The sequence below is a fragment of the Oryza sativa genome, chromosome 4, assembly GCF_034140825.1.
Source record: "Oryza sativa Japonica Group chromosome 4, ASM3414082v1".
Classification (NCBI taxonomy): Eukaryota; Viridiplantae; Streptophyta; class Magnoliopsida; order Poales; family Poaceae; genus Oryza; species Oryza sativa.
This window is the reverse complement of record NC_089038.1, coordinates 30,681,483-30,707,702: the sequence shown is the minus strand read 5'-3', so window position 1 is coordinate 30,707,702 and position 26,220 is coordinate 30,681,483. Positions and strand designations below refer to the sequence as shown.

Genomic DNA, 26,220 nt, shown 5'->3' with positions numbered 1-26,220 from the left:
GTAGCGCTCTTGTATGTGGTGGCCAATGCTAAGGCTTGAGCTTTATTTTTTAAAAAGCTACTGCGAGCAGATAGCAAGTTAGCAACTTAGCATAAAACGCTGTCAACATTAAGGTGAATGCGTGCCGCTGTCAACATTAAGGCTAGTCTGGTTCCCATCGTCTCCCCATCTCGAGTGCGTCCCTCCACGGTTTCCTCCGTGTAAATTTACTCGTGAATTAGAGCAAGTATAATAGTAGACTATAAGCCGGCTAAATACTGAGATGGAGGAGAGGAGAGAGAGGAGAAGCGGGCTATAAACTTACCGCCGGTTTGAACACAAGAACCAAGAAACTCTGTGAGAGAGATAAATCGGCTATAAAGAGCTAACTATTATATGGGTAGGCTGAGAGAAAGCTATAAAGAATCTTATAGTTAACAATTCGACTATATTATTAACCTTGCTATGCTCTCTGTGTTGCGTTGCATGTGCCGTACCTGAATTGATGATGGCCATATGAGCTCGAGAATCTAAGGCCACGTATACAAGAAGGAAACTTTGCCGACTCTGTGTGAAGTTGCTACCAGCCCAAGGCCGAGGGATCGCCCAGAAGCACCGAGTAGTAAGGCCGAACCATCACGGCCTGCAGTTCGCAGCAATCACCTTATGGGCTTCTGGCCCAACTTTAAGTCTATAACGAACCACACCTTCCTCGATAGGTCGCGTCGCAGCAACCCATATTCTCACAAGGGCCCACCTGTCCGACCTTTTGTCCTCCTCGTGAGTTCCGGCCTCGCATCGCCGCCGCCGCCGCCGCCGTAGCAACAAAACGCAATTAGAACGCGAGCGAAGATGGATTCGACCTCTACAAGCCCGAGGGGATTGCCACTAATCACCAGCAACGGAGCGGCCAAGCAGTCCAACCGCGCCACGCTCATTGGGGTAAGTCAAAGCATGAGGTATACTCTCCTAATCCTAACCATCAACCATGTAGGTTTACTGCTCGACAAGAAGTTGGTTCATACTCAACTATTTATAGTACATGATGGTTAGGTCAGAGGTTGAGGATTGGAAGTTGGAAGGCTTGGCCTCAACCAATTTTTTTAGGGACAAACACCCTTGATAGGTCTAGGGCTGCAGTTTGCCGATCCCCTAACACAGACGTGCGCACTAATATCTTTTGCCTAAAAAAATTACGGAAGTGAACATTTACAAAATTCCTTTACAGTATCGTAATAAGAGCATCATCTTGCCAAGTAAGAAGAAGGCAGTATTTCAGCTGGCAAGCTGTACTCAGTGGTAATTTCCCCTGAAGACTGCAAGCTGGGAATTGGTCTTGCCTCACTATGTACACTGTCTTGTCCATTAGTTATCTGTATTGATTCATTGCTTCTTCTGATGATTTGCTCCTCGTCAAACGACTCTCTTAGCCCATGTAGAACTGAAGCCACTTCCCTCATAACTGGTCGTTCTTCTCCCTTCAAATTTAAGCATCTGACTGAGAGCTGGGCAACAGCATGTATCTGCTCTTCACCTGCTTCTGCCAAAATGTGTGGCTCTATCTCCTGTAGTAGACGCCTTTCATTAAATAAATTCACAATATACATGGCTAAGTTACAGGATTCCTCCGGCCTGCTTGCAGAAATAGGTTTCTGCCTTGTCAATAGCTCTGCAAGAACTACTCCAAAGCTGTAAACGTCACTCTTCTCTGTGAGCTTGCTGCTTTGGAAATATTCAGGATCGAGATACCCAATTGTTCCTTGAATTAGAGTTGTTACATGAGTTTGATCAAATGGGACTGATCTTGATGCACCAAAGTCTGATATTTTAGCCATCAAGTTCTCATCCAAAAGTATGTTGCTTGATTTGATGTCTCTGTGAATGATTGGTGTAGAAGATGTAGAGTGCAGATAGTCAAGTGCTTCGGCTGTTTCTTCAGCTATCCTTAAGCAATCTTCCCATCTTAAAGAACTCCTGTTGTGGATGTGCTGGAAGAGTGTTCCATTAGGTATGAACTCGTAAACCAACAACGGAACGTTTGTCTCTAGACAGCAACCCAAAAGCTTGACAACATTTGGGTGATCAATCTGCGATAAGATGGTAATCTCATTGGCAAATTGCTCCACCTGGCTTTCATCAAACAAGATGGACTTCTTTATGGCAACCGTGGTATTATTTGGAAGGATACCCTTGTAAACCATCCCACTTCCGCCTCGACCAAGGATCCGACTCTCACTATAGTTGTCAGTGGCATCCTTGAGTTCTTCCGCACTAAATATCTTCGCTGATGAATCCTCACCTTGAGATGTCATCATCGAAAATCTTTGCTGCAGTAGCAATCCTCCATTCTTCCTGAATAACTCAGCTCTGTTTCTTTCCACCTTTCTTTTCTTCATTGTCAAGTAGTAGCACAACAACACTGTAGCTAGCGTGGCCGTAAGTGCAAGAGCTACACCTGCAGACACTGGATGAGAATATTCACAACTTGTGTTAGTCTTATTTCTCAATGATATCTTGTGGAAGTAAAAAGAAGTATAAAATTGCAATCAATATTAGGAGCCTTTGACCGAACGACTATTTGTCTGCAGATTGTAAATTGTGATTTGTGCATGGTTCCGGTTTATTTATGAGCTCCGACTTCAATTCTTTCGTCCAGAAACAATATTGAGGTATTTTTTACAACCTTAACACATTTTTAATGTTTATCGTCATTAGCTATGTCTAATCTAGTTTTGCTAGCTCAACTGAATCATTAATCATGAATGCAGTCAATACACTGGTCATATCTATATGATGTTCAATCATTCATGTTAGTAATGACGTAATCATCAGCGGCTATATACTGTAGATTAGCAGTTCTGCACGGGAGATATTTTTGACAACTGTATTAATAGCAGAGGAATTAAAAATAAAAGAGAGAAAATGAATGATCTGATGTGGAATGCCGGGTGTTGAGCATATTTACCCAAAGCGGTATATAAAGGAAACTGCTTTTTGCAGCCACTCCCATTCTTCTGGCCATCGCCGATCATGCCTTTCGGGCAAACACACGAAGTAACTCCTTGCTCATCCTTGCAGGATTTTGAGTACGTGCAAGGGTTCAATTCTCTGCACACATCTAGGCCTAATAATAGTAAATTGCATGCAATTAGGAGATGTTTTCCAAATGAAAAATGATTAGGCCGCTACTGGTTCATTATTAGATGTTGTAAACAAGATTTCGAACGTTCTCCCGGTACATTGAACAAATAATAATTTCCTGATTAGAAAGACTGCACTTAAAATGCTCTTCTGTGTGGTGAACAAAGCACTTTGTTTTATGATACCTTGCGGTTGGTTGTGGGTAGGGGCGCCTGCATGAGAGAGAGAATATATGATCTTGGTCAGATCATCACGCATTATTACGAGTAACTATTGCAGAATTTTTTTAGAGAAGAAATATTACAGCGTAATCCAGCCATATATAGGAGATGCATACAATATCATTTTAGCGTTTCAACCGGAAGAAATATATCAATTCATATTGACATTTCTTTAAGTAAAAAGGGAACAAAGCTCCTATCACCCAGGCAATCCTAAGTTCATGCATAGTCACGTTAAAAGGAACAAAATTCTTACTGTGGTATTTATTGGTAGTAGAATCAATTTAGACCTTTCATCTTTTCTCATCCAATCAAACATAAAAGTACCCAGGAAGAACCGTTTAAAAGCTTTTTTTTTTTTTGAGTTTTCCAACTTATCTCAAAATTGGTCTAGAAATAACACGTGGTGATTAATATGGTTGTTTGAACAGAAATTCTAGAATAAGTAGGATTATATGCAATCTAAAAAAATATCCCATTATCTTAAACAAAAGCAGTCGGAAAAAATATATGGCATGTATTTACCAGGTGGCCGATGGGAGTCAATGCACCCTGTCCCTGTCCTGTAGCCATCACCAGTCTTATTATTGGGGCAAGAGCAAGTATATCCTCCGGGAGTGTTATGACAGAGTACGCTACAGTTGTTGTAAATGAGAGACCGGCATTCGTTGATATCTTCATAAATAGTGTGAAGCCACATTGAGAAAGCAGAAAAATACAGTTCTATTCATAGCAGTTAGCTAAGTTCTATGGTAATTGAATTCTGCCATGATACAAACAGAAAGAAACTATAACAAACTGTTTTCACTAGCTAGTGCATATTTTTTAGATCACTGTGTTTAGAAGTATCTACTATTTACCTTGGCAGCCGCCTGCCTCGTATGGATTCCCGTTGTGTTGGTCGTACCCTGCTTTGCATCTGCACACGTAGCCCTCTCCCATGAACCTGTCCATGCATGAGCTCTCGTTGTTGCAGCGGTACTGTGTCTTGAAGCTGTTGTTCCGGGCTTGCTCACAGGTGGCGCGCCCAATCACCCAGTCCAAGACCATCCTTCGCTCACCCAAAGGCACCAGAACGTCTTCCAGATGCACTGGCTTGCTGTCACCGCCGCCGGCTCTGAAGATGTGCTCTTCTTGGTGGAGATGCATTGGCTTGCTGTTACCGCTGACTTTGAAGATCTGCTCTTTTTGGTAGAGGATGAAGGCTGCGCTGCAGGTGCCGGCCACGCTCGCCGATGTCTTGTTGAACTCGAAGGTGACCTCCTGCGCGTCGTCCAACGGCATGCCGTAGGCGTCGCAGCAGGCCGTCCCGGGGCACAATCCGTCAGAGTTTACTCTGCCGTTGGTTGTGCAGCTTCCGTTAGTAGACCAACCATGATGGTGTAGCGAGCTGGTGAAGGTAGCAGTAAAGTTGGAGTAACAGCCGGTGGCGACGAGCGTGTTGCGCTTGGAGAAGAAGAACGGCGTGTCCGTCAAATTCGTCGGCCCGATTCCGGTGCTCCCCACGACCGGCCGGCCGTTGCGATCGTAGCACAACCGGTAGATGGGGCCTGCAAATATGACGACGAAACCTTCCTGCGAAGACACCTGATCGATTCGAAATTTTTGATGGCCAATGCGGAGCATGGCAGCACTGTCGTTTTTCCGGCATGTTACCCTGAAGCCAGGGGCAGATTTGCCTTTTAAGCCGAAGGGATAAGGGACTTCGTCGCACGACAGGTTCTTCGTCGTCGTCAGCTGCGAGTTTCCCTCTAGAGGCGGCCACTGATTCTCCCGTCCCCGGGAGAGCGTGACGTGAGGCATCGCCGAGAAGACGGCGAGCGCCAGCACCAGTGGGGTGAGAGGCCATGCAGCCACAGCAGGATCAGCTGCAGCTGCAGCGGCCGGTGTGCTTGCTCTTCTGCACGGCATGTCGTCGCGCCTTTGCTTGCTGTTCTCCTTCTCGGTGGTGCATACAGCATAGACGAGCGCCGAGAGAAGCTATGTTGGGAGTGTGAACTGTGAAGGGGTCATTGTCGCCGAAAGCGTGCTAATTCTCTTGTGGCTACTGGCTACATGTTGGTTTTAAATTTTTAATTGTTTCTCAGATTAACCTGGAACTTCTATGTATTCTCATGAGACTGAAAAAACTTTTACTCCCCCCAATTTTTTTCAGATGTTCTATAATACAAGACATATATGCAATTAACTAGCATCCTTAAAATTACTTATCACCGGATAACTACTTAACCCCCTCAACTATTAAACCATGTATTAGACCCCCTCATCTTTTAAATATTGTTTAATTAACCCCCTAAGGTGGTTTTGGAGGGTGGTTTTGCCACGGTGGCGTGTTAAACTGGACAAGCTTCCTGTGTTAGAGCAGGCTGACATGTAGACCGGCTTGTAAGTGAGAGGATTAAACTCTGGACATTGAATCGGCTTAAAAAAAATCAACACTAAAAGTATATGACAGCATGCACATAATCATAATGCAAACACAAATTAGATCATAATTTGAACTATTCATTTCCACCGAAACAAACATAATTGGCTGCTACATCATGAAAAGCTATTTCAGTGTACAATTCAAAGCAACAGGTGCTAGCGCGCCATAACATTCAGAATTTAAGCAACAGGTGCTAGCGGAAATAACGCCATAACATTCAGAATTTAAGCATAAGTGTTTCAGGTCATTTGAGTGTCACAAAATCATGCATGTCCCACATGTCAGCCTGCTATAACACAAGAAGCTTGTCCAACTCAGCACACCACCTGGCAAAACTACCTCAGGGGGTTAATTAAACGGTATTAGAAAGATGAGGGGTCTGATACATGGTTTGATAGTTGAGGGGGTTAAGTAGTCACGCTGTGATAGTTGGTGGGGTTATGTAGACTTATTCCTTATTATTATTTAAATTCTTCACTCTTAGAATTTCTAATTCTATTGGACACATGCATTGTATTTATTAGGATGATTCTAACAATAAGATGATAATGCGAAAGGGACTGTAACCCAGTGGTTATAAGAGCCTCAGTTGCCTTCTATTTTGAAATGGAGAGAGCATATACTACAGTGGTGTTCATTTATATTGAAAATAATGAAGCTAGTATATCCATCCGTCTTATCTGAAAAATTTATGAAAATTTTTTTAAAAAAAATTAACCACACATAAAGTACTAGATCCTCCGTACAAAAAATATAATAATTTTTAGAATAGTGTCAAGTCAAACATTTTTAATTTTGACTATTAGTAGAAAAAAAGATCGATCATGTAAAATTGATTGTTACTAGAATTATCATTAAACAACTATCATGTGCAATTCTTTTTATTTAAAACATTTTACTTTTATAGATATTATTGATCAAGTAGCATCTTGAAGACTGTGTCAAAATCTAAAAATGAGGGAGTATTCATGTTTTATCTAGTAACGAGAAAAACACTAATCATAGAAAATTTTTAAATAAGACGATGAGTCAAATGTTATATCAAAAACTAAAAAATGAGTCTTCGTAGGATGGAGGGAGTAATTAATTGAGTTTTAATTATTTGAAACTTAAAAATGAATTTATCTAAAAGAAAGTTTTCGTGCAAAATACATCATTTAGCAGTTTAAAAACATGATATAAAAAATCAAGGTAAAATTGGTGTCTTGATCTAAATAAAATGGGGCCTACATCGGTTCCAAAGCCATAATAACTTCTGACATAAATATATAGCTAAAAGTTGCTACATTTCGAGAAATAAGTAGTATATCTCTGTCTCAAAATATAATTATTTTAGCATGGTACTTTGTTTTAAAATGAAGCTATTTCTTCACTTACATCTTTCTATCAACCAATCACAACCATCCCACTCAATAATAGGAGGGTGTGAAGAATCTAGATAAAGCTACAGATCAATTGCTCAATGCGCAAGGATGAATGCACGAGAACACCACTACCCAGACTAACAGGCAAAAACTGATAAACAATATGGCACTTAAAGTTGGAAACAATTTGAGGTCGCTCTCTTCAGTATACGCGGGTCGTTTTCCACTAGAGCTCCATACGACGACCGCTATCTCTTAGCTTAGTGACCATGCGACGACCCGAGGACACTGTATTGTAGCGTATAGGAGTAAATATTGCACGATCCTTTCGAATCTTTCACTTTGTAGTCGTCGTCGTCGTCTCGTTAAAGTGCCTTTTTTTCTCCGGGGGATCATTAATTGTTTAGTGAAACATGAACAGACTGTGATGTGAATGTGATGAGGGCATGAAGCAACCATGCACCAGCACTGCACAGATCCATTCGCTGCTGCTGTTTGGCAGGTTTCCACGGTGCACTATCTTCTTCCAGTTTTGGGAAGCTGGACAGTTTGATCAATCTCCCGAGCAGGTGATAAGGCCGACCATGACGGCCCGCACATTAGTCGCGCTCCCGTTTCAGCCCAACTATAACGGGCCGCAATCCCTCGCGCACCTGTTTCCGGCCCAGGTGAAATAGATCACGCCGTCAACCCATCGAACGGCTGGAAATCGCGCATTTTCCCGTGTCTGTCCGACCTTTCTTCCTCGTGAGAACGTTTGCCCCCCAGCACGCCGAACCGATGGAATTTCAAAAAATCGATCTATTTTCGTGAAACTGTTAGGTATCGATTTGTGAAAACCGATAGGTAGTAGCCGCTTTTTTACGGCGTTGATCAAATTCATCGTTTTTTGTCGTATTTCGATAAACCGATAAGAAGCTGTTTTTACAAATCGAGAAGTTAAACCCTGGTCTTCGTCGTCTCCGGCGGAGGAAGAGATGGATTTGGACTGGAATTTGTGGCTTCAATTAAGGGCATGTTTAGTTTGTGAAAAAATTTAGTGTTATATCGAATGTTTGACCGGATGTCCGAAAGGGTTTTTGGACACGAATGAAAAAACTAATTTCATAACTCGCCTGAAAACCGTGAGATGAATCTCTAGAGTCTAATTAATCCGTCGTTAGCACATGTGGCTTACCGTAGCACTTTTGGCTAATCATGGACTAATTATGCTCAAAAGATTCGTCTCGTGATTTTCTTCTTAACTGTGCAATTAGTTTTTTAAATCTATATTTAATAATTTATACATGTGTTTAAAAATTTGATGTGATGTTTTTAGAAAAAAAAATAGAGAATTAAACCAGGCCTAAGCTGTCATCGGAATACTACTCGTGGAGCTCTGTTGTGGAACTATTGCGACGATGCTTCTGCGGTTTCCTGGCTTTTCTGTCTGAGCGTATTGCTGAGAATATTACTGAGTCTGTGCGAATTGCACGTGGTCAAAGATTCGCTATGAGGCACCCAGCTTTAGCTTTCATGAGACATCGACATGGCCGTATACTGAGTTTGGTGGAAGCGATTTCACGTGGCACCTCGCCTGCAGGTTCGCACATATCGTCTCAGAATTCTCAGTATATAATTGCGTGCACACAGTCACCGATCGCCGTTTCAAAAAAAGCAAACTGTTGAGCCTTCTGCGATTTTCTACTGAAGCCCACACTCATGATATGCTCACACACTTGCACAATTGCACTTGCACGTTCAAGTTCATGAATTCATCTGCACATCTTCCGGCTAGCTATAGCTGCTATGCACATGGGAGTGCAAGAAGCAGTGAGAGCTCTCTGATGAACGATTCAATTGGGAGGAATAATACCAGTCCAGTGCTCGTCAGTTCATCACGTGCCCCATTGAGTACGTACGCGGCCGCGATGCCGGTGCGTATATGTGCCTTGAGAGGTGTGCATGCATGCACGCACAGACGACGACGGCCGGCGTGGTGGTGCTGGTGGTCTGGGGGAGCAGCAGTTTACAGATAGACATGATACGCTCGAGACGGCATCTCAGTGGAGATGCTGCGAAGTGGCGAGCAATGCATGCAACCGGACAAACATGTCTCACGCATGCACATCGACTGTGTGCCTGCGTGCGAGAGAGAGCATCCCATTCGGTGAATTAAGAAGAGAGAGCACACTGCACTGTGCACTGCAGTTTGAACAAAGTTAAGAGCAGCGGTGTGGTAGGCGTCGGTCAAATTGCACTGTCGTCTCGGCATCATAAGTGGCACTGCGCTGCTATCCGGGGATCATCAGTTGCAAAAACATTACGCTTGCATGTTCTCGCGCAGGGAGGCAGGGCCAGCAGGGGGGAGCCAGGAGAGGCAGAAAAGCCTGGGTCAGTTAATTTTAGCGTGGTTGCACTTGTATGCGGATCTGGTCTGGACGATAGATGCCGTTCACGTATTTTTCTCTACCACCAATGATTCAGCTCGTTACTTCCACCTCTACTACTGAAGTACATAGAGCTGAATTCCCTTTTTAGCCCCTTGTTTCATGAATTAAGCCTCCTTCATGATAGGAAAAACATAGCTTTACGAAAAACATAGAAATAGATCAATAGGTGCATACAAAACTGTAGGATTATAAACACAAAAAATCAATAGGACAAGCTGTTTGGAACACGGGAATATGAGGAATTCTAGAGTGGATATTAATTTGTATGCATTTTACAACATGCTAAGCTATTATTAATGGATCTATTGTCAATGGATCCATATAACAATACTCCACTAGCACCGTAGTTGAGAAAGCGGGTGTTCGGTGCCCTCAGCGATGGCACACCACAACGCCGCAACAGGCCTAGCATAGATTTGCTATACTAGTTATTGTTGGTGTAGCTGTAGCGATAGCCACATCAACTTATATCAATCTCAATCAAACACCCCCAAAGTATACTCGCGAAACTTTACGCCGATCCGACACGAGAGGAAAAAGGAAGAGAAGAGGTCCATATTCCCCAAATGATGATGGGAGTAGGAAATCTCTTCCTCTAGATTTCCTCTTCTTGTGTTACAAAGATGTCGTGACCTTGAGTCATGGACAAGTTCGAGGATAGACGGAAAAGTTCATTTTCTCCGCTTATCATAAGAAATGAGCTCGAACACAAAATGCACAACTTTAGTGATTGATATTCTTGTCTTGCTATAGGATTTTGGCCGGCTTACAACTTTGCCCTTATGGATATATGAGTTTACCATAATGCCCTTGCCAGGTCAGCAACCCTAAGGACATTTTGATACATTTTAGAGGTCATTATGGTCATTTGGCGGCAACTGATAGAAGTAGTTGGGAGTGGCCTCCACGGAATCTTCTTGTGGTATCTTCATTGCTCGAGTAGTGTTTTCCCTCAAGTTCATTGGCCAAACGCACTTTCCATCTTGAGAGTTCATACATTCCTTCTCACTTGCTGGGCCCTTGAAATTTACCAGTCACAAGTTGAAAACCCACTCGGATGGAACTTTGCCACTCGAGTGAGACTTTACTACTCGAATAGTATTTTACCAATCGAATGGGAATTTATCAATCGGATGGTACTCTACCACTCGAATGGTATTTTACTAGTCGGATGAGAATTTACCAATCGGATGGTACTCTACCACTCGAATGGTATTTTACCACTAGGATAGTATTTTACCACTTTAATGGTACTTTACCACTCGGATGGTAATTTCTGAGTCACGAGCTTTTTCCAAGTTGGACACTTAGAATTCTTAAGACCTCTTTTCCTTTGGTGTTTTGACCGGACTGGGAGGATGGTGTTTACCCCCTGCTACAACAAAAGACATTAATAGTACCTAATCCTTTGAAAATGTATGGTTCATTAAAAATACACCAATCCAAAGGAGGAGGGGGGAAAGCAATACATACTTTACTAATTTTTGTTAATGCACGGTTATTTGACTTCTTGTCAAAATTTTAAAATTACCTATGGATTTGTTTGCTTTGGTTCACTTACAACATTTTTGTGACAAACAAATATAAATAGACAATTCCAATGGATACATAGACAAGAAATCAAACATTCCTTAGGTTTTGATTGCTCGAACAAATTAAAGGTATAAAGCAAATGCATTGTCTATTTGGTATTCATATCTTTTTCTAATACAGTTACTTTTGGATTGTTTCAATTGCTTCAAGATTTGCTCAACCAGGTAACCCTAGTACCTCTTTTCTCTCCACGTTCAAACCATTGGTAAAAAAAATGCATGACCAAAATTTAGGAGTTGCTAATAAAACAAAACAACCGGAAAGCTTGTTTACTAACAAAATTTATTTCTATACATCTTGTCGGGTCATCTCATGTTGTCGTTTCAAATGTGTTTCACGTTGTGGTGTTCCTAATGGAAATGACGATGGGTATTGAATCAGTTAGTTGTCATTGGTTGCTGAATGTAGTATTCAACATAACATGCACATAAAAGGCCATCTGAGGCCCACTAGCCCAATCAAAAAAAACCGTGATGATGTAATGATGCACTGGAGAGTAATACGTACGTGTGGGGTAGTCGCTGTTGTAGCCATTGTGTGTGCCCCCATCATCTTTTGTTTTGGCTAGCCACTCCAAACCACTATCCTCGGTTAACGTTGTCCTTGCCCACCACCTTATTCTCTTACTATTGATCAATTACCCTTCCACCGCCCTCACTTCACCTTGTTAATATAAACCATACACTTGTCGTTGCTACTATATCAGAGCAAGTATAATAGTAAGCTATAAGCCTACTATAAGCTTCGGTGGAGGAGAGAGTGTAGGATCAAATAGCAATAACTAAGCCAACCAGAGGGGGTGAATAGTTGGTATACCCAAAAAACAAAAACTTTTAGCGGAAATAAAAGTTACCCTCGAAATCGATGGATCGCGGTCTGACCGAAGATGTTGCGCCGGTCTGACCGCCTGATGAACATCGGTCTGACCGATGTAGATCGATCGGTCGAACCGCCGAAGTCGCCTGCCTCGCCTGCTGTCGCCGCCGGTCTGCCACCGCATTGCCGCCGGTCTGACCGCCGGTGTGTCGCCGGTCTGACCGCCGGTGTGTCGCCGGTTAGACCGCCGAAACCCGGTAAACACAAATCGAAGAACTCTTAAAGTGGATGACGACTTTATTGATTCTCTCTGTGTTTACAAAGTGCACCAACAACACTCCTTACAAAAATTTCGACTAAACTCGAAACCCTAACTCAAAACTCAACTTAATTGCTCTCAAAAGCGATATCGGGAAGCCTCACGCTCCCCCTCTATTTATACATGAGGTAGGCAGCCTAAAGCCACGAACCAAACTCATACTAGGAGTCCTAAACACCTTAGGAAACCCTCTAGTACAAGAAACAAACTTTACATAACCAATCATACCAAATTTGGACTCCTTCCAAATTCGAGTCCGCATCCCATACGCACATAATAACTCCATCGTATGCCATATGGAATCTCCATCAACCACGTGCATCAACTCTAGCCTAAGTATCCCGCATGATCTCTGACCACCACGGACGTCGTCTTATCCCCAAGCCGACTCCCGGTCCATCACCGCAAATACTCTCCCGAGACATCGAGTCACCTACACATGAAATAAACAAAGAAACCATATTCGGAGACCAAGCTATCTCCAACTTGACTCATTAGTATCAAACAACAGTATTACATACGTATAGTATCCATCTAGAAGCCATAATCATGAAATAATCACGGATATCCAAACAAACAACCCGAAACCGAAACCGACACAGAGTCGGCCGGTCAGACCGCGGGCTGGCCGGTCTGACCGCTCGATCACTGCCGGTCTGACCGGCATACGCACCCCGGTCTGACCGGTCACATAAAATGATAGCACCTGTAATTCACCTGTAAATCCAATCATCTTCAAAACCACTTCGTGAATAAATTCCAAATAACACAACCAATAATCTCCAATGCCCAATTGTTCATCACAGAATAATAATCAAAAACACCTTTGATTTTACAGAGAGATAGTGAAAAATCAAGGGTGTTGGCTCTCATACAAGAGCTAGATTATTACAAACTCCAAGACAAATACATTAAATGTATAAGTGAGAGACAGAGAAGAGAAGAAAATTATAGCCAACCTTATAGCTAATCTATTATATCTGTTGGCTTTAAAATGTGCTAATAGTAGGAAGTGAGCTGTACTATTATCCTTGCTCTCATACAACTGTCTCATGATTAAAAAACGTGGTAATTTTGCTATATATTAAAGTCCCCTGCTACCTTCATTTCTCCTTTTTACCGTCAACTATAAGGTAGAGGCTAAAGATAAGCGTCTCTTTGAGCTAATAGATAACTAATTCTCTCTTAACTAGAAAATCTCGATTGAATTATAGAAGCAACAAGCGAAATTGGAGTAGTCTAAATCGTAAACACGAAGTTATGAGAGAGCAATACGAGCGTTGTACCGTTAGGCAGAGTGGTTGAATGTCGTTTACCCCCAAAATATACTACCAATAGGTAGAGTTCCTTGCCTATGGTAGCTTTTAAATTCAAATGTAAAAAACACTCGATGCACTAGGCTCATTTCATTAATTAATGCTTTCGGACTCGACCGTGAACTATTCCTAGTGTTCTATCGAGCTAATTAATGACTAAGCAAACCAACCTTTGACACAATAGGAGAAACATCGGTAACTGACTACTCCCTCCATCCAAAAGTTTTAAGATATATTTTATTTTTTGGTTTTCTAAAAGTTTAAGTCCTATCCATATAGTCATTACTATGTGTTATATTAAATTTTTGAGCGGAGCCTAAGAAATCATTATACTTCAGTACTTATTGGTTACATGTTCATTGATTTTGTCACATAATGAATTAATTAATTACTCACTGGCCTTGGTCAAAAAGAAAATAGGTCTTGGACTTTTTGGATGGAGGGAGTAAAACCAAGAAATCCCCCGTCATTAATATGGTGATTAGGAGTAACTTTGTCATTTATGTTTTTCCCCGGCTAGATTGATCTGTGGTCATCCGTTGCACCGGCATCGATGATATTCCATAAAAAATCCAGAAAGAGAAACAAATATTTAATCATTGCTAAATGACAATTATACACCATGCACATTATTCTTTTTTACAATAAATATCACTCCATATTTCTACTACCGTTAATTGAAATAATTGTAAAAAAGATCTAAATCCTCCAATCAAATAAGACCAATGAATGCACCATAGTGAGACTTTAAAAGAAGAGAAATTTTACACTACATTTTTTAGAGTAAATTATATTAGCGGTACATAAATTTGTCAGGTGCGTGCAATTTAGTGTATGAACTTATAAAATGCTCGTCTCGTTTTGGTGCATGAATTTGTCTGGTATGTGCAAACTAAGACTAAAATGGTGCGACAAGACCGATTTTTCTTAGATTCCACTTTATCTTTCTTTGTTTCTGTCCCTTGCATCATTACTCAAATTTTTATTTTTTTATACAATCATTATGCCTTATTATATGTTTATCCTTCTTAGACTAATGTTTACATAGAGTTTAAATCAACCACAGAATCAACAAGATTAACCTTGCAGTGCGATTTTGACATTATTCGCACGCATCAAACAAGCTCGTGCACAGAAACGAGCGTTTTAGAAGTTCATGTACTAGATTGCACCAACCTGACAAGTTCGTGTACCGCTGATGCAATTTACTCTTTTGTTTATCTCAAAATACACAGTATCTAAAAGTATTAAGTTTTATATTAAAAAAATACGGTGTCTCTCGATACATTAATTATCCAGAATGGTAAAATAATTCTTAAAAAGTATATTTTCGCCCTCGGAATCAAAAACATTTTTGAGTTGCCCTAGCGTGGGGAAAATCTGCAGAATGACACGCTAATCTTCTGCCCCCACCGCTCACACGATTACATGGACAACCGCCACGTACGATAATTAAGGGCACAAGGCTACGGCCTCACCCGTGTTCACCGTGTACGCAACAACAGTACGCATGCAGGAGTATCTTTTTTCTTCGGAAGAGGAACAGTGACGCCGTTGCTACCTCCAAGGAGAGACGGGACGAAAAGATCGAAGGACACTTGAGACGTGCGCCACATTACAAATGCACGTACGCCGTGACAGGACAACACAATGTGTGGGTGTATTACTCCTATAAGGCTTACTGTGCCTACTTTTTATGTACCGGCACGTAATAGGGCTTACTAGAATCTAGACTATCAAATCGTGTGTGCTCTAGCGACGCATGCAGCTTTCTACAGGACAGGTCGTTTTCACGTAGTATCGATCGGTAGCTCGCTCCCTTCCTCCAAGTATTGGACAAAAACCAAAAGCTAGCGTGAATGCAGATACATCGATCCGGACCAATGCAACGAGCTATGGAGATTTGTCAAGTCAACCGCGTGCAGCAACTATAGCCCAACACTACAGTGGCCGCTATATAACGAGCCCAACGCGACGCACAGAGGTGTGTGGGCGAAACACAAGAAACAACCGGAGAAACCGAGCCCGGCCGACCGCAAGGACAGCAAGCTAGTAGCCATCCTCGCATGGATCCCAACGATGCCTTCTCGGCCGCGCACCCGTTCCGGTGGGACCTCGGCCCGCCGGCGCCGGCGCCCGTGCCACCACCGCCGCCACCACCGCCGCCGCCGCCGCCGGCTAACGTGCCCAGGGAGCTGGAGGAGCTGGTGGCAGGGTACGGCGTGCGGATGTCGACGGTGGCGCGGATCTCGGAGCTCGGGTTCACGGCGAGCACGCTCCTGGCCATGACGGAGCGCGAGCTCGACGACATGATGGCCGCGCTCGCCGGGCTGTTCCGCTGGGACCTGCTCCTCGGCGAGCGGTTCGGCCTCCGCGCCGCGCTGCGAGCCGAGCGCGGCCGCCTGATGTCGCTCGGCGGCCGCCACCATGGGCACCAGTCCGGGAGCACCGTGGACGGCGCCTCCCAGGAAGGTATCTTACGCATCGATCATACCACTATCTTTCTCCTCTTGTTTCATGTGATTACCGAACACGCTCGTGCGTATTAAGTGCGTACTGTGTGTTCTTGCGTGTGAATTGCGACGATGTCATCATGCATGCATGCAAAAGCTGATCGGTTAAATTCTTAACCATGTTCCTGTGCTTGTTCTGTACACGATGCTGTGATGCATGCATGCACGCGAACAGTGTTGTCCGACGAGCATGACATGGCGGGGAGCGGCGGCATGGGCGACGACGACAACGGCAGGAGGATGGTGACCGGCAAGAAGCAGGCGAAGAAGGGATCCGCGGCGAGGAAGGGCAAGAAGGCGAGGAGGAAGAAGGTGGACGACCTAAGGCTGGACATGCAGGAGGACGAGATGGACTGCTGCGACGAGGACGGCGGCGGCGGGTCGGAGTCGACGGAGTCGTCGGCCGGCGGCGGCGGCGGGGAGCGGCAGAGGGAGCATCCTTTCGTGGTGACGGAGCCCGGCGAGGTGGCGAGGGCCAAGAAGAACGGGCTGGACTACCTGTTCCATCTGTACGAGCAGTGCCGCCTCTTCCTGCTGCAGGTGCAATCCATGGCTAAGCTGCATGGACACAAGTCCCCAACCAAGGTACGCGTGATTTACGAGCATTACGTATCTTACGTACTCTATATCTTACGTACTCCTACCCTACTATGCTCGCGTTCTTGCATAAGCATGCAGACGTAAGACGATCTGAATAAGGGAACGTTCGTTCCTGGGCAATCTGGGGGATTGAGAGACAAAAGCATCTCGTTTTCCGTGCGCACGCTTCCCAAACTGCTAAACGGTGCGTTTTTTACAAAAAATTTCTATAGGAAAGTTGCTTTAAAAAATCATATTAATCCATTTTTGAAGTTTAAAATAGTTAATACTCAATTAATCATGTGCTAATGGCTCACCTCGTTTTGCGTATCTTCCCAATCTCCCCAATCTCCCCAATCCCCTTCTCCTCAAACACACCCTAAGACTACTGTCATCCCAACGGCTCGACTTGTTTATTGTTTATTACTCATTCACAGTTACTCCTATAAGTACTACTAGTAGGAGCAAATACATCGTGCTGCCGTCAGATATGGAGTAGGAGTATTCTGTTGGCCAGTCTTGAGTTAAAAAGGTGCGAAAGATTCATTATCATTGCATGGTAACAAACAGTTGATTACTAAAGCATCTAGTAAATAACTTGAGTATTTTCAATGCTTAAGTTTTCCGCCTATTCAAAACTTTTAGCATTGGCTCTTTGACTTAAAAGGGCGACAGTGTTTAAAATTTCTAGAAAATCAACTGTACAACGGGCAAAACCTTTTGAAAAACATTCGTAAAACAGCAGGAATGCTCACTTTCCTTCTGTAAGACTTGCTAGGGTGTTAATCTATTCTACCAATTCATGCTCACAGACGAGGAACACACATCACATGGTAACAGGATGCTCCCTGTTTCTGTCATACCGGTATTTCTGCCATGCACTCGTGCTCTCCCTGTTTCATTAGTCCCATGCATAGCCGTCCGTTCGCTTTGTTACAAGCAAACAGTGATTACGTAGTGGATGCTTCACGTACGCGGGTAGTAGAAGAATTCAGGAAGAGCTGGACACGAGCGCGTACGCCGATGCGCAGTAGTACCAAGTACCAACCTGAAAAAGAGTGCCGACGTGTCAGTTGCAGGTAGGCTGGCAAAGCCTGCGTTCCATGTGTTGTCTTGTCGGGCCCTAGCCATCAGCGTAGGCATGCATGGCAATGGAGCCACACCCCACAGCCATGGAGCCATATGGAGGTAGGGGGAGGAGGACGGCCACTTCCTCGGATTCCGTGGCGGCAATCCCTCGCACGTACGGCCATGTGAGCTCACCTGCCGCCGTGGATCAGGGCGCTCAGCTCGGAGACGGTGCAATGAAATGAATGCACGCACGGCCTGGTCGGGGTTCCAGGGTGATTGGATGGCTTTGCATCCCGTCCACTCACAGCCCGGACGGACCGGCTGCTGCATCGATGCGCTCCTGCGCCCCCAAGCAGCCGATCAGATCCGTGATCTCACTGTGCGACGCATGAGTCATGTGCACGAGCTAGCTGCACGCACACGCGAACGTCTCGGTGGTGAAACGCAATGAAATGGCCTTCATGCATCATGCATGTATGGGTGGATGCAGGTGACGAACCAGGTGTTCCGGTACGCGAAGAAGGTCGGGGCGAGCTACATCAACAAGCCCAAGATGCGGCACTACGTGCACTGCTACGCGCTGCACTGCCTGGACGAGGAGGCGTCGGACGCGCTGCGGCGCGCCTACAAGGCCCGCGGCGAGAACGTGGGGGCGTGGAGGCAGGCCTGCTACGCGCCGCTCGTCGACATCTCCGCGCGCCACGGATTCGACATCGACGCCGTCTTCGCCGCGCACCCGCGCCTCGCCATCTGGTACGTGCCCACCAGACTCCGCCAGCTCTGCCACCAGGCGCGGAGCAGCCACGCCGCCGCCGCCGCCGCGCTCCCGCCGCCCTTGTTCTAAGCTCGCCGGAGACTCTGCTGCTGTTCCCGCGCCGCCACGGCGCGTGGGAGTTTCCTGTGGTGTTGGGCCGTGTTTTCGTTGTAAGGCAGTTAGGTCGTTCTAAGCTATTCGATGGGCCGATCGAGGATGCGTCGTCGTGTAGGAACTCGTCGTGTACCCATGTTTGCGATCTGGATGGCCCATTTGTTTAGCTGTTACCATGTTAAATTCGTTTCCTTTATTTATGAAATGCTAAATCCTAAATGTCGTGAATTTTGCATCGTCTGACGAAATGTTATGACATCCTTGGTTCAAGCAGCTCTATTTATGAAATGCTAAATCCTAAATGTCGTGAATTTTGCATCGTCTGACGAAATGTTATGACATCCTTGGTTCAAGCAGCTCGAATATGTGATAATCGTGACATATCCTCATGGCCAAATAGATATTGGGGTTAAATTTGAAGAGGACTCGACGGGTAAATGGCCAAATAGAACAACCCTCATGGCCACATATCGTTTAATTCCATGCTAAACAACTACTACCTCCTCATAAAAAATCCCACTGATTGATTTAATGCTGGTAAACAGCAGCACCTACTCCTATCTCTAAAAGAAATCCACTGAAACAATAGTATGGGCAGAATTGGCGACTGTCAATAGAGAAAAAATCCCATTGCTAAATAGCAAGTTCGTGAGTAATCAGAATTGGCTAGATGTGCTTTTATCATGGTAAAAGAACTGAGAAAATCATACAGGTTCATAATGTCCCATTTGCAGAAACGGGTGCAAGCAAGAGTGACAGATTCCTGAAAATATTACTAGTAGGCATTTTGATCAGATCAAGCACACAGAAAATAAAACTGAATCAGACATCTCATCAGACAGGACTATAGATTAAATTATGCAAGTACTTGAAACTCCATTCCAGAGGACCAAATGGTACCAAGTTGCAATAGTAACATTGAGGTCTCAACAAGATCACTACTAAAGCATGACAAAAATAGGTCGAATCACATCGTCTCGTAAGGTACATAAGCAGCATTTTGGAACAAATGATCACTTCAGTAGCACGAGATGGTAATGTCCTCAAATATCAAGCCTGAAAAGGTAATAAAACATAAAGATGGTTATACATACATGATTTCAGGACAGGCTACAGTGAATAGTTTATTTTCATCAATTACATTTAGATACCCATTAAAACATTTAATCAGATATAAATTCAATTACAGACATACTCCGCACTAAGCTATTTGAGCTTACTATATAATCATAAACCGATTCAATCAAATGGCAATCCCATCCTAATAACTCCTATCTCACCCTATGATTTTCCGTCGCCATACAGGAATCAAAAGTCTCAAAAAATATCGGGCAAAGTACCTTGCCAATAAACATCAGGAAGGTTAACTAAAGCTTAACATAAATGCAGTATGTTGCATAGAGAAACAATGCGAGTAGTACACTGAAAATAACCTAGACAACCAAAACAGCAAAGTTACACAATAAATTGCACGGTTCGGCAGAACAAGTGAAAAACAGGATGGTAAGTGTAAACAGAAACGGTCACTTAATATCACGAGTATAACGCATGACAAGTGATGATCAACTCTTGTTAAAGTTACAAAACAAGTAATTCCATTCATATTATTCAACGTTGCAAACAAAGAGTACAGTGCGTGGACTTGGTTAAAAAAAGTTATATATGCTTTCATACTAAGAATTATAGGGTTACACAGCTATAAAAGCAATGAGGCCAAATGCATTTCATTTTCAACCAATACCATGTTGGTACATATAAACCTACATATGGAAAAATAAACATTACAGCAGAACAGTACGGCACTAACAGACTTGTGTCATGAAAATTTTATGAATTTAACAATTGCATTGCAAGTTAGCTACAAAAAAGGGTAACAAGAAAGACGCATTTGTATACCTTTTAAGCCGAAGGGATCTCGACCTCGCCATCGGAGATCTCCTGCTGCAGATCCTTGGGGTCCTTGCCGTCGACGGTGCACCCAACGCTGACGCAGGTCCCAAGGATCTCCTTGACGGTCCCGGCCATCTCCTTGGCCATGGACCTGTTCCTCATGATCCTGGCGATCTCGATGACGTCGTCGAGGCTGATGTTACCACTGTGCTTGATGTTCTTGACCTTCTTCCTGTCCCGCTCGGGCTCCTTGAGGGCCTTGATGACGAGCGCCGCGGCGGAGGGGACGACGGACACCTTCGCCTGACGGTTCTGGACGGTGAGCTTGACGGTGACGCGGAGGCCCTTCCAGTCCTTGGCCGTCTCCTTGGCGATGTCCTCACCGATCTTCTTGGGGGAGAGACCGAGAGGGCCGATCTTGGGGGCAAGGGACGACGCCGCGCCCACCTCGCCTCCGGTCACGCGGACGAACACATCCACCACCTGCGTCGGGTCGAGCTTCGGCGGCATGGCGAGCCCTCGGTTGCAGGTGGCGGCGGCGGCGGCTGGGAGTGGGTTCGCGGGGAGGCGCTACGGGTGGGAGTGGAGGCGCAGTAGGGTTTCGACTCGAACGGGTTACTCGCATTTATATAGCGGCCTAGTTGTGCTTACTTTCTGATTGGGTTGGGCCTTCGTGAAAACACTTGAAAGGCCCATTAATAAGCCTATTTGGAGCAATAAGCTTTTAGTACGTGACTATGAAGCCCAAAACTCTTTCGACTTCCAAAAGGAATAAGTCCACGTTGGCTCCCTCAATTATATGTACAATCTGATTTGTACTCTTCAACCCCAATACTAGATATGAATGCTAACAAAATGGCTCCCTCGGTGATTTTGAGGGTGGTTCTCGCTAACGTGGTTTGTTGACCTAATCTAACCTGCCGAGTCGGCATACAGGACTCGCATGTCAGTGACTCTACCTCTTCGCCTCCAAACCTTACCGCGTCGCAAACCATGTTGCCTTGCATGGTTGGCGGGGAAACCGACGCTGCATCATCGAGCTAAGGAGGTTGATCGACACTAAGCTCAAGGAATCCTCAGCGTCGCAAAGAGATTGAGGAGGTGCATGATGATATGGGCTCCACCTCGGGCCACCATCTTCGAGTGAAGCTGACCTGCACTCTATCCGGATCGAGGTCAGCCTCCACGCCATGCTCGAGTACGACTATGATGCCACCTCTTGATCGAGGACCTGCTAACCGAGGCGGGCGAACACAAAGAGAAGATCCACGGTCCATTTCTCTGTCCTCAGCGATGTAGCATCCAACCATCGTACCTGATGTCATCAAGACTGACAACAGCGTCATTGAGACAAATGGGGATCAAGAGACCGAAAGGTCGAGAGGATATATGATATAAGACAAACAATCCCTAACATTTAGGCCCCATATGCTAACTCAACTGGTTGGATTAGGTCAACGAACCATGTCACTAAAAACCACCCTCAAAACCAAATAAAAAAAAATCATTTTTCCACCGATTTTTAATAGTAGGGGATTAAAATATCGGATGCTACGATTAAAGGATGTGAATCAGATTGGACCAATATTAAAGGACTTTAGTGGATTTAGTCCTATCCAAAATAGAGTCCGTTCTGGTGTTTAGTCCACAAACCCGTGGAAGTTTGGGCTACCTCTTACCAAATGTGGGCCGAAGTTTTGGACGCTAATCGTGTGTCGTGGAAACACAGAAATATCTGGCACGTCTGTTTCATCATGAACAATTTTGCTATATCTCACTCGAAAGATTTTTTCTTATCTCTCACTCGATTTTCTCACTCAAATTTACAGTGCATTTTCTTGTAAGTTACAGTGTAATTTATGAAACTTACACTGCAACTTTTGTAAGTTACAATGTAATTTTTGAATCTTCGCATGTAAATTTTAAATTTTGTATTGGATTTGGTCTTTTTCTTGAGGATATAGTAATTTAGTGTCCATTATGGTGTTTCTTAATTGCTTTTTGCTTTTTATTATATCTATCAGATTTTAATCCAAAAATTAAAAATCTGTGTGATACGATCATAAAATTCTTTCGAAAGATGTATAGGTACTCCCCATCATGAAATAAAACGTTGAGCAAACCGACAATTTTAGTTATAAAAAAACCCGACAATTTTCCCTTTTCCTTTTGAAAAGGATAATGTTTGTGCAGGATTAGTCAGGGCCAGCGCTAGTCTGATAGGACTTCAAGCGCGGTGGCAGCCGAGACGAGTACGACCGTCCAAAGCTCTTAGGCCGGTGTGGTCATTTTTCTTCGTGCGAATTCAAGCCGCGGATAAAAGTGTCTCCACCGATCACGACGTGACTAGTCAGGATCTTATCTCAGTCCGGGTTCGCTCGCGCACTACGCCAACACACCGCGCTGGAAGCATCATCGACGACGATGAACTCATGAAAGGGACGCCGTTCCGGCTCCGAGCGGTGCGTTGTACGGCACGGCACGGCACGGCTGGTGTGCCCCGGAATGAGCCATCGTTGTTGGGGTTAGCTACTAGATAGGCGCCATCTCATCGCGTTTCCACTTTTGCAGCGATTGGCGAAACGAGCGGGTGTTTCCATTTTCCAGCCGGGGATCTGATTCTAGCTAACGACAGGTGCTGTACCCCTATACCCACGCACGTACGTCGGGAGAGATCGAGGGGGGGAAACCGTGGCGGGCCACACGGGCACATGCATGAACTTAAAACGAGAACAAATTTTTACTCCATGTTGGCCCTATGGTTTTCGCTTTGGCGAGATGCCGTATTAATTGTCGTAAGCTGGCTCTTCAATCACATGGCATGTTTGTTTGTTCAGTGGCGCTTCCACCATCGTACCGGAACTACTGTAGCGTCGCGATCAGCAACTGTGCCGGGATAAATTACTGTACACTCTAGTGGTTGCGAGATTCCGTTTGGGAATACTACGGTACTATACTGCTAGCTACGAGTAGTCACCGATAAATCGCGCAGGAGCACGACGTGTGGCCGGGCGGGCCATAACCCGTACACGCCGCATCTGGTTCCGGCTCCCACATCGCGTCGCACGCGTTGGCGGCCGGTGGCAACCGAGCACGGCGCGGCGCTACCAATGCCGTGGGACACGTCGCACGCTTTCGTGACCAGGTGACCCCAACCGCGCCCAAATCGATCGCTTTTCTGGCTCCCCATGGACAAACCTGAAACCTGGCACGGAGAAGGCGTCAGCTATGACACATGTAAGTAGCAACCGAATCGGGTCTATCTTTAGGCTGCCGAGACGCATCATCGTCTGCGTCTGGTGCCGTGCCTATGTGCATCATCTTCAAGGCTTCAACCGTGCGCGGCGCACACGCACGCAAAGGTAGCTACTGCCCGTGCCGATCGATGTCCCACTGTCCCGTGCTTATCCTAATCCTGGGGTGCCATCATGTATTCAGGTACCAGTAACGCTCCGCCAGTGCGAATTCCCAACGACCAATCGGTTGCGGCAGATAGCCTGACGCCACCTATCGGGAGAAACTTGCACTGGCAAGCCAACGCCTTTGCTCTTTTCGGCCTCTTCCTCGTAGTCGTAGACATGGGAGGGGACAAATTTGAGAGATGTTTGAAAATTCTGGAATTCTGGAAACTCCGGTCCATGAATATCTGGACGATATCAGAGCAGTACTGCCTGTTGAATGATCAATGATCGCTAAGTCAAAACGATGACAGTTAATTTACCAGCACAGATCATGCGTTCGTGGCTCCATTATCAACTTATCACGGCGTCCTGACTTCCGTACACGCACACAAGGGCAGGCACGTGTAGCGAGTACTAATTGACCAGAAACGCACTCGGAGTCGGTGCTTAATAATCCGGATCTCGCATGGCATATTCCGATGTGGGCTACACAGTACACTTGATAGGAGAAACTGTACCAGGTACGAGCTAATCAGCTAATTAACGGCGGCCGGTGGAAGACGAGACCTAAGACAGGCTGCACGTACTTATTCTGCTCTGGGTAAGTCCATCCCCAACCCAATGTCTAAGATGGTGTCCATAGCATTAAATAAGTTGTCACCTAGGAAAAAAAATGATGTGGCAAGTGAATAAATGAGGAAAGAAAAGGAAACCATGTCTTGCATGAGACATTGTTTCTATACAACATCCAAGACATCATGTGAGATAAGGGCACCCACAATGGTTATCTATAGGCTCTCTATAAGAGATCCATGTCAGCATATTTTTCTACTTGGAAGAGATTAAATGAAGAGAGAGAGCAAAGCTATCTACTAACCTGGAGATAGTCTATAGAGAAAAACGAGGCAATGTATTAGAGAGCTATAGATACCCATGTAGACATACTATTGAGATGGTTTACTATTAATCTAGTCTATTGCTGAGATGTACATGTTTTATAGATAGCACCTTACTTTACCATTGCAGGTGCTCTAAGTAGCATTAAATTGAAGTATAGAATAGTGGTGTTTGCATTGGAAGAGTAGTGTATAATACTAGTTTCTTGATGATGTGGAGTTTATGAAAACCATGTCTAGTGTTTTGGGTTGGGTCTACCCTAAGCAAAGTTATGCTTATTTTTTAATTATGTAGCCCTCAATCTCCAATGCATGCACTGCTGGTCAATTCGCAAGTATTACTCCCTCCATTCCAAATTGATCTATATATTTTATAAGTACACCAAGATCAAGAAAAACTAATAACTCTCTCATACTATATTTATTCTAGCAACAAACTCGATGCATACACCATCCCCACTATTTCTTAGCCAATAGCAAATCAAGATATTGCATGTGGATTATAAATACTTGTGTGTATGGATGTATGCATCAATGTCTATTTACTCCAATGCACAAATAACGAATAGACTTAACGAATAAACACAAATATGTAGATCATTTATAAATAACCTAAAAAAAAGGGTGAATAGCTAATTTAGTCCCTCAAGTTTCAGCGAAGACTCAATTTGGTCATTTACATTTCATTTTGTCCACGTAGGTCCTTCAAATATTTGTTTTGGCTTGAAATCATCCTTGGGTCCACTTAATATGCCATATGGCTATTTCTAGTCAATATTTCTATTAGAAAATGTCCTTTTTGCCCTTAATTTATATACATCTATATACTAGAAAAGAGAAAGCCAACATGAATAAACAACATTACAGATGTACTTCCCATTATTTCAACATGTGCACATGAAACTTAAGCAATTGCTATCGTATACACTTGTTAGTACATATTTTTTTTCTTCGTTTTACATAATATATACTATGTATTATCTATAAAAAATTCAAGCATGCAATTTTTCTCTTGTATATGTAAATGATGAGGGGTATAAGTGTCATTTATGAAGAGAATTGTTGGTTCAAGGATAAGTTTGAACTAAAATGAAAACTTGAAGGACTAATATGTATAGATTGAAATATCAAGGACTAAACTGAGCCTCAGATGAAACTTGAGGACCACTTTGGTTATTCACCAAAAAAAAATATGTAGATCAATTTGGAATGGATGGAGCAGTATATCTGTTGTCATCGACGTTCCTACTCCATTAGTAACAGCATACTCCATCCGTCCGAAAATAAAAACCGATCTAGACAGAATGTATAGATCGTTTTTTTTTTAACGTAGCTCATAGTATTATGTACCATATGTGCATATGTATACTCCTCAAATTTGAAACCTTTTGTT

The 26,220-nt window shown here is 44.0% G+C and overlaps 3 protein-coding genes across 3 annotated transcripts; 1 reads left to right on the top strand and 2 right to left on the bottom strand.

Moving 5' to 3' along the window:
• Positions 1–788: 788 nt before the first annotated feature.
• LOC4336860 (wall-associated receptor kinase 17) lies at positions 789–5,252 on the bottom strand. Its single transcript, XM_015779416.3, has 5 exons — positions 4,202–5,252; positions 3,867–4,016; positions 3,306–3,332; positions 2,945–3,103; positions 789–2,443 (listed from the first exon to the last, which is right to left on the bottom strand). Exons 1-5 carry the CDS (start codon positions 5,250–5,252, stop codon positions 1,224–1,226), a joined length of 2,607 nt encoding a protein of 868 aa, XP_015634902.1. The 3' UTR covers positions 789–1,223.
• A 10,191-nt stretch (positions 5,253–15,443) lies between these two features.
• Positions 15,444–18,859, top strand: LOC4336857 (probable transcription factor FL). Its single transcript, NM_001402417.1, has 3 exons — positions 15,444–16,081; positions 16,298–16,707; positions 18,263–18,859. The coding sequence occupies exons 1-3, from the start codon at positions 15,676–15,678 to the stop codon at positions 18,614–18,616; spliced, it is 1,170 nt and encodes a 389-aa protein (NP_001389346.1). The 5' UTR covers positions 15,444–15,675; the 3' UTR covers positions 18,617–18,859.
• Positions 18,860–19,491: 632 nt separating this feature from the next.
• On the bottom strand, positions 19,492–21,127 carry LOC4336856 (large ribosomal subunit protein uL11). The gene is made up of 2 exons (XM_015781651.3): positions 20,537–21,127; positions 19,492–19,696 (listed from the first exon to the last, which is right to left on the bottom strand). Exon 1 carries the CDS (start codon positions 21,038–21,040, stop codon positions 20,540–20,542), a length of 501 nt encoding a protein of 166 aa, XP_015637137.1. The 5' UTR covers positions 21,041–21,127; the 3' UTR covers positions 19,492–19,696; positions 20,537–20,539.
• Positions 21,128–26,220: the final 5,093 nt, after the last annotated feature.

Coding starts and splice junctions, on each gene's coding strand:
- LOC4336860 (XM_015779416.3), bottom strand. CDS start 5,252: ATGCCGTGCAGAAGAGCAAGCACACCGGCCGCTGCAGCTGCAGCTGAT. Junction 3,333..3,866: donor TGACTCCCATCGGCCACCTG/GTAAATACATGC, acceptor TCTCTCATGCAG/GCGCCCCTACCCACAACCAA. Junction 3,104..3,305: donor TACCCACAACCAACCGCAAG/GTATCATAAAAC, acceptor TACTATTATTAG/GCCTAGATGTGTGCAGAGAA.
- LOC4336856 (XM_015781651.3), bottom strand. CDS start 21,040: ATGCCGCCGAAGCTCGACCCGACGCAGGTGGTGGATGTGTTCGTCCGC.
- LOC4336857 (NM_001402417.1), top strand. CDS start 15,676: ATGGATCCCAACGATGCCTTCTCGGCCGCGCACCCGTTCCGGTGGGAC. Junction 16,082..16,297: donor GGACGGCGCCTCCCAGGAAG/GTATCTTACGCA, acceptor GCACGCGAACAG/TGTTGTCCGACGAGCATGAC. Junction 16,708..18,262: donor GACACAAGTCCCCAACCAAG/GTACGCGTGATT, acceptor GGGTGGATGCAG/GTGACGAACCAGGTGTTCCG.